Source organism: Desmodus rotundus, chromosome 9 (genome assembly GCF_022682495.2).
Source record: "Desmodus rotundus isolate HL8 chromosome 9, HLdesRot8A.1, whole genome shotgun sequence".
Lineage (NCBI taxonomy): Eukaryota > Metazoa > Chordata > Mammalia > Chiroptera > Phyllostomidae > Desmodus > Desmodus rotundus.
In genome coordinates this window covers 41,589,887-41,603,361 of record NC_071395.1, presented here as the reverse complement: position 1 = coordinate 41,603,361, position 13,475 = coordinate 41,589,887, and the positions used below count along the sequence as shown (strand labels likewise).

General features: G+C 40.0%; 1 protein-coding gene across 1 annotated transcript; it reads right to left on the bottom strand.

Moving 5' to 3' along the window:
- Positions 1–5,612: 5,612 nt before the first annotated feature.
- On the bottom strand, positions 5,613–13,264 carry LOC128779288 (olfactory receptor 7D4). Its single transcript, XM_053911750.1, has 3 exons — positions 13,127–13,264; positions 9,245–9,366; positions 5,613–6,567 (listed from the first exon to the last, which is right to left on the bottom strand). Exon 3 carries the CDS (start codon positions 6,549–6,551, stop codon positions 5,613–5,615), a length of 939 nt encoding a protein of 312 aa, XP_053767725.1. The 5' UTR covers positions 6,552–6,567; positions 9,245–9,366; positions 13,127–13,264.
- Between the last annotated feature and the right edge of the window lie 211 nt (positions 13,265–13,475).

The window sequence follows — 13,475 nt, the reverse complement described above, 5'->3', positions numbered from 1 at the left end:
AACATAGGCAGTGAAATCTTAAACATTTCTCACGGCAATATTTTTTGCTGCTATCTCTCTATAGGCAAGGGAAACAAAAGAATAAAATATACAAATGGGAGTACATCAATCTAGAAACTTTTTGCACAGCAAAGACAACCATTACACAATGTAAAGACAGCCCACTGAATGGGAGACTATATTTACCAGTAACAATAGGTTCATATTCAACTTTTATAAAGAACTAATAAAACTCAACATCAACCCCCTCCCCAAGTAACAAAACAAACAAGCAAGCAAAATATAACCAGAGACATTGAAATAAAGAAAAAAACTACAGTAACCAGAAGGGTAGGGATGAGGGATAATAGGGGAAAATAGAGGAAGGGTTGTCAAAGAACCTATATGGAGGACGAAGCCAAAGAGGGTATGATAGAAGGTGAAGGGTGGGATGTGGGGATGGGTGGTGTGGGGAAAATGGAGACAACTGTACTTGATCAATAATAAATAAATAGATAAATAAGTAAACAAAAAAAACAAATAGAATTGTCATGGTAGTATAAAAATAACCCTAAGCAATCCAATTTAAAATGACCAAGGGACCTGAATAGACACTTCTCCAAAGTGGACATACAGATGGCCAATAGACATGCATGAAAAATGCTTAATGTCACTAATCGTCAAAGAAATGCAAATTAAACCACAATGAGCTATCACCTCACACTTGTCAGAATGCCTCTCATCAGTGAATCAATAAAAAAATAGAGCCCTCTGGAACTTTGGTGGGAATACAAATTGGCACAGCCACTGTGGAAAGCAGTATGGAGTTACCTCAAAAAATTAGAAATGGAACTGCCTTATGACCCAACAATTCCACTTCTGGAAATGTATCTGAAGAATCCCAAAACACGAATTCAAAAGAATACATGAGGTTTGTCCAGAAAAAGTCCAGCCACTGTTAATATAATGAGAATGGTTTGCGTGACATCGATGTAACCTGGCAGGCAAGGACAGTGGACAAGACTGCATATGCCTGAACAAGGACAACTTCACTGTAATATCAGTGGCAGGTGCGGGTGGGTGGTGGACACCACAGAGTGAGCTTGTGTAGTGTGTGGCTGTCGCATTTAAAATGACTGGGCACATAAAGCAATGAATCTGCATCAAATTTTACATTAAGCTTGAACATTCCTCTGTGGAAACTATGCAGATGACTCTGAAGGCCACACCTATGGGCTACTAGTCATTGGCAGATTCATCACAATAACATGATTACTTATTCATCACGTTTCATGCAACAATTTGGGGCAAAACATCAAGTGACTCAGGAGACTCAGCCCACCTACAGGCCAGATTTGGTGCTCTGTGACTTCGAGCTTTTCCCCAAACCAAAATCATCTCTGAAAGGAAAGAGATTGCAGACCATCCACGATATTCAGGAAAATATGATGGGGAAGCTGATGGTGCTTCCATCAAAGGATTTGCAGAGTGTTTTGAACAGTGGAAGAGATTCCAGGAGAACTGTTTGAGGTCCCAGTGTACCTACTTTGAAGGGGATAGAGGTATCATTCTTCTATGTACAATGTTTCTTGTATCTTGGATCTACTTCAATAAATGTCTCTATTTTTCCTATTACATGGATGGATGCTTTCTGGACAGACCTTGTATGTGTTCATTGCGACTTCATTTACATTAGATAAGAGTTGACAGCAGCCAAAGTGCCTGGCATTAGAAGAGTGGATTAAGAAAGCTGTTGTGCATTTACACAATGAAATCCTATATGGCTATAAAAAAAAAAGAAAGAAAAAAAAAGAAAAGAAAATGAAACTTTTATCTCTTGCAACAGCATGTATGGACCTGAAGAAAATTTTTTCTTTTTAGTTTTTCTTACTTTTTAATTTTTTTGTGTTTTATAATTTTCCTTTTTTGTCCTAGAGAGTATTATGCTAATTGAAATAGGCTGTCAGAGAAGGATAAATATCACATAATTTTACTCAAATGTGGAATCGTGCATTGGCCCTATAAGAGGGCACCTGTGTCTCTAGCAGACTCTTGTCTCTCTGGTGGACTGAATCCCGCTAATGTTCACAGCCAGATGTTATGTGGGTACCTCTTCCCAACTCTGGTGCTTTGGGCTGGGGAGCTCTGCTTGGCATTGAGAACCCACACTTCTCAGGGGCAACATTTGCCATTGAGATATCCCTTTGGCATCTCAGCTGCTGCTGTGGGAGCAGGGCTAGACTCTTTTGCAACTCTGCCCTTCCTTCCAGTTCTGATGTTGCTTTTTCTGGAAATCCTCAGTTATATGACTTCTGCTCAGCTAGTGTTCAGTTAGTTTCTAAGGTGATTGTCTTACATTTTAGTTGTAAATCTGGGAGGAGGGTACTGTACCTCCCACTTACTGTACTGCCATCTTGATTCAGTCACCTTTCCATGTACTTGTTGGCCATCTGTATGTCTTCTCTGGAAAAATGTTTATTCAGATCCCCTGCTTATTTCTAAATTAGATATTTTTTTTGGATTTGGCTATTCAGTTGTGTGAGTTTTTAAATATATTTTGGATTTAACCCCTCATCAGATTTGCAAATATTTTCTCCTATTCAGTACTTTGCCTTTTCATTTTGTCAGTGGCTTCCTTTGCTCTGAGAAACTTTTTAGTTGAATGTGGTCCCATTTGTTTATATATGATTATTTTACCTTTACTTGGATTGACTTTTTGTATGAGTTTTGGGAGAATCTCTTTGACAATTTCTGTTGGTCTTCTGCAGGGGAGAGTGGGAATAGGGTACACTAAGAAGTGAAAGGTCAGTGGGAAAATCTATAGCTTCTGCTACTGTAGGTGGTCTTAAGGCCAAATGTGCACTCTATGTTCTTAAAAAGCAAAATCACTCCTGGATGGAACCACTGATCTACCATGACTGAGAAGATTCAAAGAAAGTACAATGCAGATAAAAATGAAGTTAAGACTGGTGTGGCTCAGTTGGTTGAAATGTCACTGGTTCAATTTCCAGTCAGGACACATATCTCCGTTTCGAGTTTGGTTCCCAATTTGGGCTTCGGTGAGAGGCAACTGATGGATGTTTCTTTCCTTTTGTTTTTTCCTCCTTTTCTATCTCTGTAAAAATAAATTAATTAAATCTTTTAAAAAATGAAGTTATGGGAAGACCCTGGTTTTGCTGAGGCTCAGGCAAGCGCAATCTAAAATAGTAGCCTCTAGCCAAGACAGTAGTTGCATGGAGAAGAATTCCTTAGGGGTAGAATAGAAGCACCCATACAATGTTATATAAGAAATGAAAAAAATTTAAAAACCTCAATGGTCTGACCTCCATCTATGTATCCAACCTTATTTCTAGTAACCTAGTCATAGTTCCATATGTCTTCCTTATTATTATACCCTTGAAATTCACTTGATTGTCACCTAAACATATTCTGCAGTTAAATTTCTACCCATTTTTTATTCAATACTCAAGCATATTCTCCTATGAGAAGTTTTCCACGAATACTAAGTAGTAGTGAAGATGTGAAAAATCTGGAACTTTCATTAATTTATCATGGGAATGTAAATTGGTGCAGACACTTGGGAAAACATTTTGGCAGTTTCTGAAAAAGTTAAACAAATTTACCATATGACCCAGTAGTTGCACTCCAAGATACCTACCCAACGTAAATGAAAATGTGCATCAACACAAAGAGACATGTACAGATGTTCACAGAAGCACTATTGATAATATCTCCAAACTGGAATATCAAAGTGTTCATCAACTGTGAATGGATAAGCAAAATAAGTGTAAACATACAACAGAATCCGACATTTTAATTCAAAAAGACAATATAGACACATACTCCCACATGGATGACCTTCAAAAACATGCACTAAGTAGAAGAATAAAGAAAAAAAGTCACATATTTTATTATTCAGTTTATACAAAAATATCTAGAAAACACAAATTTATAAAGACAGAAAGTGATCAGTGGTTTCCTAAGGCTGAGGTGGGAGTGGTTTCCTGGAGCTAAGGTTAGAGTGATAAATGGGCAAAAAGATATTACTTGAGGAGATAAAAATGTCCTAAAACTGTATTTTGTTAATGATCACATAAATCTATAAATTTACTAAGAATATTGGACTTGCTACATCAATGGGTAAATTTCGGTGTTTAAATTATACATCAATAAAAATGTTAAAAAATAAAAAAATTTAAATTTTTAGTGGAGTTGCATAATTCTTTGTTGCTTCTGCTGCCACATGTCAGGCAAAGTAGGTTCCAGCTGGTGCTGGTTCTTGGCAGCCACGCAGTGGATGTGGCCAGAGGATCCCAGGGAATGGGGGAGGAATGTGGGAGGAACCATGGACTCCTCCATGCTTCCTTGCTGACTGACTTCTAGCAATATTCTTCCCCCAAAGTGAATTAAGTTCTAAAAAGGTTCCACAAATATGTAACTATTATTCCCGAATGCACTCCCACAGAGTTCCAAAATAATTAAAACATGGGAGAAAACAATTCTTATTTTACTGTATTCATTTTTACATGTTTTTGGTTCCTACAAGGCATATCTTAAAATTGCAATAATGGAAAACAAAGGTCAAAGAAAATAGAAAAGGAAGGGTGATGGATGGAAGGAACAATCACAGGGAGTGACACATATAAATGTTCACAGGCAGTGCTTTCTTTGTCATCTGAAGAAAACACCTTTCAAATTGAGATTCCTCCTTTGAAGTTGAAATCACATCATTGTTGTTGTGAAAGGTAAAATAGCAAAGTCACCCGTCCAGGTTGTAGTCCACCTGAAATTCAGTCTTTCCTTTTTAAAAGTGAAGCAAATAAGAGAAAATACCTCAAAAAATGCTTTAACATGAAATATAGTCATTCCTGTGGAGAAACATATAGAGTCCTGACATTCTAAGCACATTGCCTTGATTGCAGTGTGATTTTTACTCCATTTTTTTCTGGCAAAAGTACCCATTAATACAAAGAAATTAAGGTGAAGATCAGTCAGGTGTGAGGACAACTTTCTGGGAAACTTAGTCAGAACCTGATATGACAAGAGGTTTACATTTAAAGTTAAAAATCTAATCCACCAAACAAAAGAGCAAAATAGAGCCAGAAACTTGGAAATGACAGTGACCAGAGGGACGGGGGGAGTGAGATAAGTGGGGGAGGGTAAGAGGCAAACAAAGGAACACAAATTGAGGACTTGTGGGCTCAGATAATTGGGAGCAGATTGACTGAGGGACTTGGGGGGAAGAGGAAAGTGAGAGCAAATGGGGAGAAAGGCAGGATAACTGTAATCAATCAAAAATTAAAAATATTTTTTTAAAAAGTACAGAAAAAAATAAAGAATGTAAAAAAAAAAAGAAATCTTAAGAATAGCTGCAGGAATGCTGACCAAACAAGGAGAACTGTGGACAGCATGCAGGGAAGAAAAGTCCAAAAGGAAGTTTCTCAGGGAGTTGTTGAGAAGACCCAAACCAGTACTAATACAAAAACAAAGAAAAGGGAAATCATCTGTGCTTTGGATAGAAGAAATCAATAGTGTCTTACAGGAGAGAAAAAGAACCAGGATATTTAAAATTGCAACATTAACCTTTGAGGCCCACAATGTACACTTAGTTCTGGGCCCATCACGTGGCCCCATCACGGACAAGGTGATGCTGGGTTGAGGAGCCTTCCTAGGGCCCCCTTCACATCCTTGTTTCTCAGGCTGTAGATGAAGGGGTTCAGCATGGGGGTGACCACAGTGTACATCACTGAGGCAATCAAACTTCTCTGTGAAGAAGGGGTCACAGCAGAACTGAGATAGACCCCCAGGCAGGTACCATAAAACAAGGAGACCACAGTGAGGTGAGACCCACAGGTGGAAAATGCTTTATATTTTCCCCCTACAGAGGACATTCTCATTAAAGAGGAGATGATCTGAGCATAAGAATAGAGAATTCCAGTGACAGGAATCACACCCAGTAGGGCAGCAATCACATACATGAAGACATTATTGATGAAGGTGTCTGAGCGGGCTTCCTTGAGAATCTGAGCCAGTTCACAGAAGAAATGTGGAATTTCAGTTCCCGCACAGAAAGTCAGCCTCCTCATCAGTAGGATATGAACCAGCGACACACAGAGCCTGATGAACCAAGAGACTAGAACCAGGAAGCTACAGAAATGCAAATTCATGTTGACCATGTAGTGCAGGGGGTGGCAGATGGCCACATACCGGTCATAGGCCATCACAGTCAGGAGGAAGTTGTCCATTCCAATAAAAACTACAAAAAAATACACCTGAATGAGGCATCCAATATAGGAGATGGTTTTGCTCTGTGTCTGGATGTTCAGCAGCATCTTTGGGATGGTGGTGGAGGTGAAACAGATGTCAACAAAGGACAGATTGCAGAGGAGGAAGTACATGGGGGTGTGGAGGTGGGAGTCTGAGCTGACAGCCAGGATGATGAGCAGGTTCCCGAGCACGGTGACCAGGTACATGGACAGGAACAGTCCAAATAGGATGGGTTGATTCTCTGAGTCTTGGGAAAATCCCAGAAGTAAAAAATCTGAATCCCTTGTTTGATTTCCTGTTTCCATGTTGCTGACACCTCATCTAGATCATGAGGAAGGTAAATAGCATGAAATAGACACTGGACAACTCTAGATTATTCCTCCTGTTTTCTTTTTCTTTTTCTTTTATTTCTTTTCTTAAAATTTTTATTCAGTTACAATTGTCTGCATTTTCTCCCCATCTCTCCACCGCACATCCTGTTTTCATTCATTGAAGTAAATAACTAGGCATTAAAGCCTTAACTACAAAATTTGGGGACTGTATATTTTGTTATTTGTTACAGAATATAGACTTCCCAATTGTTGATTAACCATTGTCATTATCCTCTGGGACACCCACCCACCTTCTTTACCTCTCTCTTAGAATTCTCTTTGAACAGTTCAGAGCAACCTTGGACCTCAGAGATAAAATGGTTTGTACTTGCTCTACCACAATGTGGAGCATGAGGTCTGGTAAGCTCAGCAGCTTGATCTGGGTTATCTGCCTTGCCTGGGAATCACAGAAGGGTAAGAAAACCATGTCTCAGAGGTGAGAAAATTTGAGAGAGTATCTCAAATATCTGACCAGAGAACTGGAGGATGAGTAGAAGGTAGGTTTACTTCTCAAGAAAAAAAAGAAAGAAAAAATATTTTCACCAACTAATAAACTACATTCAGTAATGCTTAAGGCTTAATGTACCAGAGACCAGAAACACCTTGTAGAAACAGGGCCTTCATCTGTGAAGTTAAGCAATTGGCCAAAGTGTCCAAGGAAAGAGGGGATATCAAGGCTTAATGCATTTCAGTACCCTATGATACTACTTGAAACGCCACAAACAGATTTTTTTTAACTTTTTTTTTTTTTACTGTTGTCAATTACAGTTGTCTGGATTTTCTCCCCACCCCTCCACTCTACCCCAGCCAAACCCACCTCCATACCTGGCCTCCACCTTCCCTCTTGGTTTTGTCCATGTGTCTTTTATAGTAGTTCCTTAAAACCCCTCTCCCCACTTTCTCCTCCCCACAGCCCTCTGGCTATTTTTAGATTGTTCTTAACTTCAGTGTCTCTGGTTATATTTTGTTTGCTTTTTTCTTTTGTTGATTAGGTTCCAGTTAAAGGTGAGATCATATGGTATTTGTCCCTCACTGCCTGGCTTATTTCACTTAGCATAATGCTCTCCAGTTCCATCCATGCTGATGCAAAGTGTATAAACTCCTTCTTTCTCTCTGCTGCGTAGAATTCCATTGTGTAATTGTCCCATAGTTTTTTGATCCACTTGTTTGCTGATGGGCACTTAGGTTGCTTCCAGGACTTGGCTATTGTATTGTGCTGCTAGGAACATTGGGGGTGGGGGTAGCCATCATAGAGATGCAAATTAAAACCACAATGAGGCACTACCTCACACCAGTCAGAGTGGCCAACAAAACAAATCAACAAACAAATGTTGGAGAGGATGCAGAGAAAAGGGAACCCTAGTACACTGTTGGTGGGAATGCAGACTGGTGTGGCCACTGTGGAAAACAGTATGGAATTTCCTCAGAAAACTAAAAATGGAAATGCCTTTGACCCAGCAATTGTATTGCTGGGATTATACCCTAAGAACGCTGAATCACCAATTCAAAAGAAGGAACAGAATTTGGAGTCGCGCCATCCATGATGTTCATTAAAAACTGGGAGAAGAGAGAAGTTGCATCGGGATCCACATAGGAGCTGGAAGGGGTGAAAGTCAGATTTGTACTCACTGTTCAGTGATGCTTAGATTGGGGCTGGGCACATGCGAGGACTCATTCTCAGCCCACCTACCTCTGACTCTCTTCACCTCAGGGCCTTGTGTCTGATAAGCAGACACAGAGGAATGAGTCTTATAACCTGGGACAAGGTATAACATAAAACTATACAGTGATTTCAGTATTCTCCTTTGCTCTGTTATCAGTGTTTTTCTACACTTCCTGGTCTGTAAGGCTCCTGACTGCACAGGAGAACAATGTTGGTTGTTGTCACTGTCAGTCTTCTTAGGTATAAAAACCAAAGTGGGAGGGGAGGGCAGGGGATCAAAAGGTACAAACTTCCAGTCCTAGCTGGTGTGACTCAGTGGATTGAGTGCCAGCCTGAGAAGCAAAGGGATGCTGGTTGGATTTCCAGTCAGGGACATGCCTAGGTTGTGGGCTGGGTCCCCAGTTGGGGATGTGTGAGAGGCAACCACACACTGATGATTCTCTCCCTCTCGTTCTCCCTTCCTTCCCCCCTCTAAAAATAAATAAATAAAATCTAAAAAAATAGGTACAAACTTCCAGTTATAAAATAAATGAGTCATGCGGGTGTAATAGATGGCATAGTATCTATAGTTAATACTGTATTGCATTTTTGAAAGTTACTAAGAAGGTACATATTAAAGGTCCTCATCACAAAAAAATTTCTTTGATATGTATGGTGAAAGCAGTTAACTAGGGTGTTGAGGTGATCATTTTGCAATACATACAAATATCAAATTATTATGTTGTACACCTAAAACTAATATAATGTTATGTGTCAATTATATCTCAGTTTAAAACCCCTAAAGCTGATAGTGTCTGGAATGACAAAAATGGTATATCATACCCACATTGTTTAGCAATGGATGAATACTTTGTTCTTACCCTTTGGGGGATGGTCAGTTTGCAGTCATTTCTTGTGGTTTTAAATCATTTGAGAGTTATTCTAAGCAAATTTTCACGACACATTCTAAATTTTCTTGACTTACGTTTCATGTGTCTTGCTCTCTTGATTTGGATGTTTTTAATTGAGCAGAATAAAAGAGAGTATGTGGGAGATGCCTGAGATTCTGGATATTCCCTGGAGTGTGCTTTGTGTTCACGGCATCAACTGCAATGAAAAAGAGGAAACACTTTAATTTCTTCCCAGTCTATTGAAGGGACTTCCTTCCTGGTCTCCAGTTTCATCTTTGGTTCCTCCACACAACAGTCTGACTGAGATTTCCAAAATGAAAATTGGATAATATCACTCCAGCCTACAATTTTTGAAATTACTTTGTGCCGCCTGCTGAAATCATCCTAACTCCTTGGTGTATCATGTCTCTACTCTGACCCCACAGCCTTATTTCTCGCCATATCTCAATTTTATCTTCTATTCAGATCATTTTGAAAAGCTTTTCTTTGCCCAGGGCCATACACTCTTATGTGTCTACTACTTGTCAGGACCTTCTCCCTCCACTTAAACCTCTCCCTTCTTCCTTCTCCTCATTCCTCCGTGTCACTACATACAGGCTCTCATCTACTTAGGTAATTCCCAACCACCTCACTTCTCAACACTAGCTGAGTTCTTAGCACAAAGGGCACTCTTTGTATTGGTTGGGTGGCAGAATTAGTAAATGGAAGAGCTACAAACACATATTTCCTTTCCCGCAGGTCATTATATAGTCATTGTGTGTCCACTACTATAAAACGTTTAGGACTTCTTACCCTGAAAGTGGTCAGTATATGGAAAGAGGATGTTGGTGAAGAAAAGGGAGAAAGGGAGACAGAAAAGGAATATAAAGTTGCTGCTCATCAAATAGCCACATCCTCTTCTCAGGCCTGGGCAACACGCATTAGCAGTGTTGATCCCGATCAGGTCCAAACAATTCAGCCTATTTTCTCTTGTTCTTGCAGCTCACCTGGGATCTTTACCCAGAGTACTAGCATCAGCAACTCCTTCTCCACAAGCTTTGTCTGAAATACCTGCATACACACCCCTGCCTTTCTATCCTAATTATCCAGAGGCACAAACAGAAGATGACTGAGACTAAACAGGGAAATGACATCTGTACGAATAATTTCACAACGTATAATTTCACACGGTTACTTTTCTTGGTTCATTAATGAGGACATTCATCATCTTTTATCCCTCCCCAAAAGTCCCTTAACATTCATATTTTCAGTCATCTTTCTTGCTTGTGAAACTGCTAAACACTCTCATCCCTGTATGAACAGACACAATGTCCTTTGAGCTCTGTCCACAAGCACATGAAGATCCACTTTCCAGAAGAGAGAGAACAGGAAAGTGAATGAAGACACCCATTCTTTCCCCTCTGGTTCCAGGACTCCCAAGATTTGGCAAGGAGAGAGTCAGAGGTAGGAAGAGACTGGACCAATGTCCCCTCCCTCCACCTTCCCATTTCTACTTTAAGCATCATATATGTCTGATGCTCATCCTTTTCACTGATATGCAACATCCTGGTGCAATTTCTCTCTTTTTACAAGTACAGCAGGACCTCAAGTAACAGTGTTTCATTCAACGTGGTTAACATTGTTTTATTTAATGTTGTTAAAAGTTTCTTATCCAATATTTTTTGTTCTAAGTTGGTGATTTGCTGTAGGAACTTAACTCTTTATTTTTATCCAGTAGATTAACCTATAGTAAGAATGATTTTTTAATATGTTGTCCCAGTCAGAAACCTATTGAGAACTCAGGGGAGGACCTAGTATATCATGAGCACCATGGAGGACAGTATTAATATTCTTTTCATGACTTTGCTGCTTAGAGGAATGGGTAAAGGAGGATGGCTCCTCTGAAGCTGGAATGTGGTCTCAGATGCATATTGCTTCCTCTGTGGGAGAGATGTACGCCCAAGCAAACCTTCTAGGTTTAAGAACTAAGTGCATTTGATAAATGTATGACATGGTTTTACTGCTGAGATTATCAAATATTGTTTTCTGTGTCAAATATAAAGATTGAGACAGTGAAAAATATTCAATAAAAAAATATTGGACACAAGGGAGAGACTAATGAGAATTCACCTTGTTCTCATGGACAAAGCCAGGGGTCTGGCTGCTGCAGGGTTTGTTCTCAGGTTGCTGAAATTCAAATCCATCACGATGATTATTTTTCTATAAAGTCCCACCTGGTGTTGCAAAAGCAGCTGAAGTATGATTTAAAGAGTCATGAAGTGAATCATGTTCATCTTAAGAAGGAGTTTCCTCACTTTAGAAACTCTTTACATTAGGACCAGAGTTTAGAAATCAAAAGTGGATAATACAGCCCTTTGTCAGTAATACAGTCCTGTTCACTCATTCACCAAATAAATATGTCCTGTTTTGTTTCTTGTATTTAATGTTAATGGGCAATTTTGTTGAACCATGATAGGAACTAGAGAATTGAACTAAGCTTGCTCTTATTCACTAGGGAACTTCAGGAAGTCACTCTTCAAGAAGGGATTCTTTGGGACAGGCTAAGTGTCAGCTATTGGGTATGGTCTTCAACCTCTGGGAGCCCACCTTCCAGAGATGGATGCGCAAATAGGTCATTGTAATACAGTGACTTAAATGATAAGATGAAGACAGTCTGGAGACTGGGATACTGAGAGGAGTCCCAAAAATAGTCTACAGTGATGGAGTCAGGGAAGAATTCTTGGAAAAGGAGATTCCTGGGCAAGTTTCACAGGTGTACTATTGAATAGGGTGTTTCCTGTTTTAGAAGAGAGCAGGGAAAAGACAATAAGAAGTAGATAGCATGGGACAGAGTGCTTTTAGCCACTGGCTGAAGCACACTGTGGGCAAAGGAAACAGTGAAGAATTAGGTTGAAGAGGTGACCACATCACTGGGAACCTTGAAAAGAATAATGGATAAAGAATAGGGTTGTGGAGGAAGGGCAACCAAAGGAGGGTCATGATTTGTATCACAACTTCCCTGGGGTGTGGTGAAAGATGGATTTAAAGATGACAAAGCCAAGGACAAAATAATAGGAGTAAATATCCATATCATTAGAGTTGAAGAACCATGTCTATTGTTTTAAGGAAGAGGAATAAAGGCCAAAAGACATAAAACAAAATAATAGTTATGTTGCTAATGATTTCATGTTCTTTGTTAAGGATGAGACTTAATACCCAAAGTGGGGGGGGTGTGGTCAAGAGCAACTATGGGAAAGGACGTGTGAGTTTTAGTGTTTCCCAAAATTTCTAGAGCAAAAGGGTAAGTTGTCATTAAGGAACTAGATGTTGGACTTTCTTACATCCTTTTCTTTCCCTCTCTCTTTACACACTGTGGTCCTAGACACCAACGACCTCATCCTCTTCTCTCTTTAATCTCCCTAATAAGAACCATGGATAAGGGTGCAGGAAGAGGGAAAGAAGGATCCTTTTTAAGAAATGAGATGTTCCCAAATAAGCAAGGCTGGCAAAACATTAAGAAAAATTTGTCTAGGCTGAGTGAAGATGCAGGCTCTGGAACTCTTGGGCTGCGGAACAAGGGAAAAGAATAAGAAGAGTTCAAGACTTCACTGTAAAGGACCTAAAGCTCCATCAGCACCTGGTGGCATCAACCTGCACACCAAAGACTAGTGACTGTACCCCTACACAGTGTGGTTGTGGGAACTGCAATGGTGTCAGAGGGGACAGATGGGTTAGCCTCTTCCTCCCCATTCCCATAATCCCATCAACAATCTAACCAAATAACATATCATTGAAGTAGAAGCTCATCACGCAATGGCAACTTCAAACAAGGAGTCTAGTCATTCACCCTCCCAAGCAAGTGACTTCTAGAGCTCATTCTCCATAGACAGCAGAGGGTTTTCCCTGTCCTGTGCTCAACAATAGTCAATACCCTATTCACTCTACCATCCCTTTTTCTTATTTCCTGTGACACTTACCGGGTTCTGCCGGGTTAACTTGTGAATCTTTTACTTTCATTGAAGTTTGGTGGTGAAAAAGGAAGGTCTGTCCTCCATAATAGCAGGGGTACAAGGCCAGGTACATGATATAAGGCCTGGCTGTATCTGCTGGAGAGGCATGAGTGTCTTGACTCTGGCACAGGACAGCACTGATGACTGACTCTAAGTTGTTAAGTTAAGGGTTAATGGACCTTGGGGGCAAATTCCCCTGTGAACTTTGTTAGACAAATTGATCAATGGGTCTTTGACTCCCTCATCAGGTGACTCCTGAGGGGCAGGGTCAAAAAGGAAGGTGTCTGTCTTGCCAATTCCTTACCCCTGGGAGACT

Excerpts from the sequence above, each read along its gene's own strand:
- LOC128779288 (XM_053911750.1), bottom strand. The coding sequence starts at position 6,551 with ATGGAAACAGGAAATCAAACAAGGGATTCAGATTTTTTACTTCTGGGA.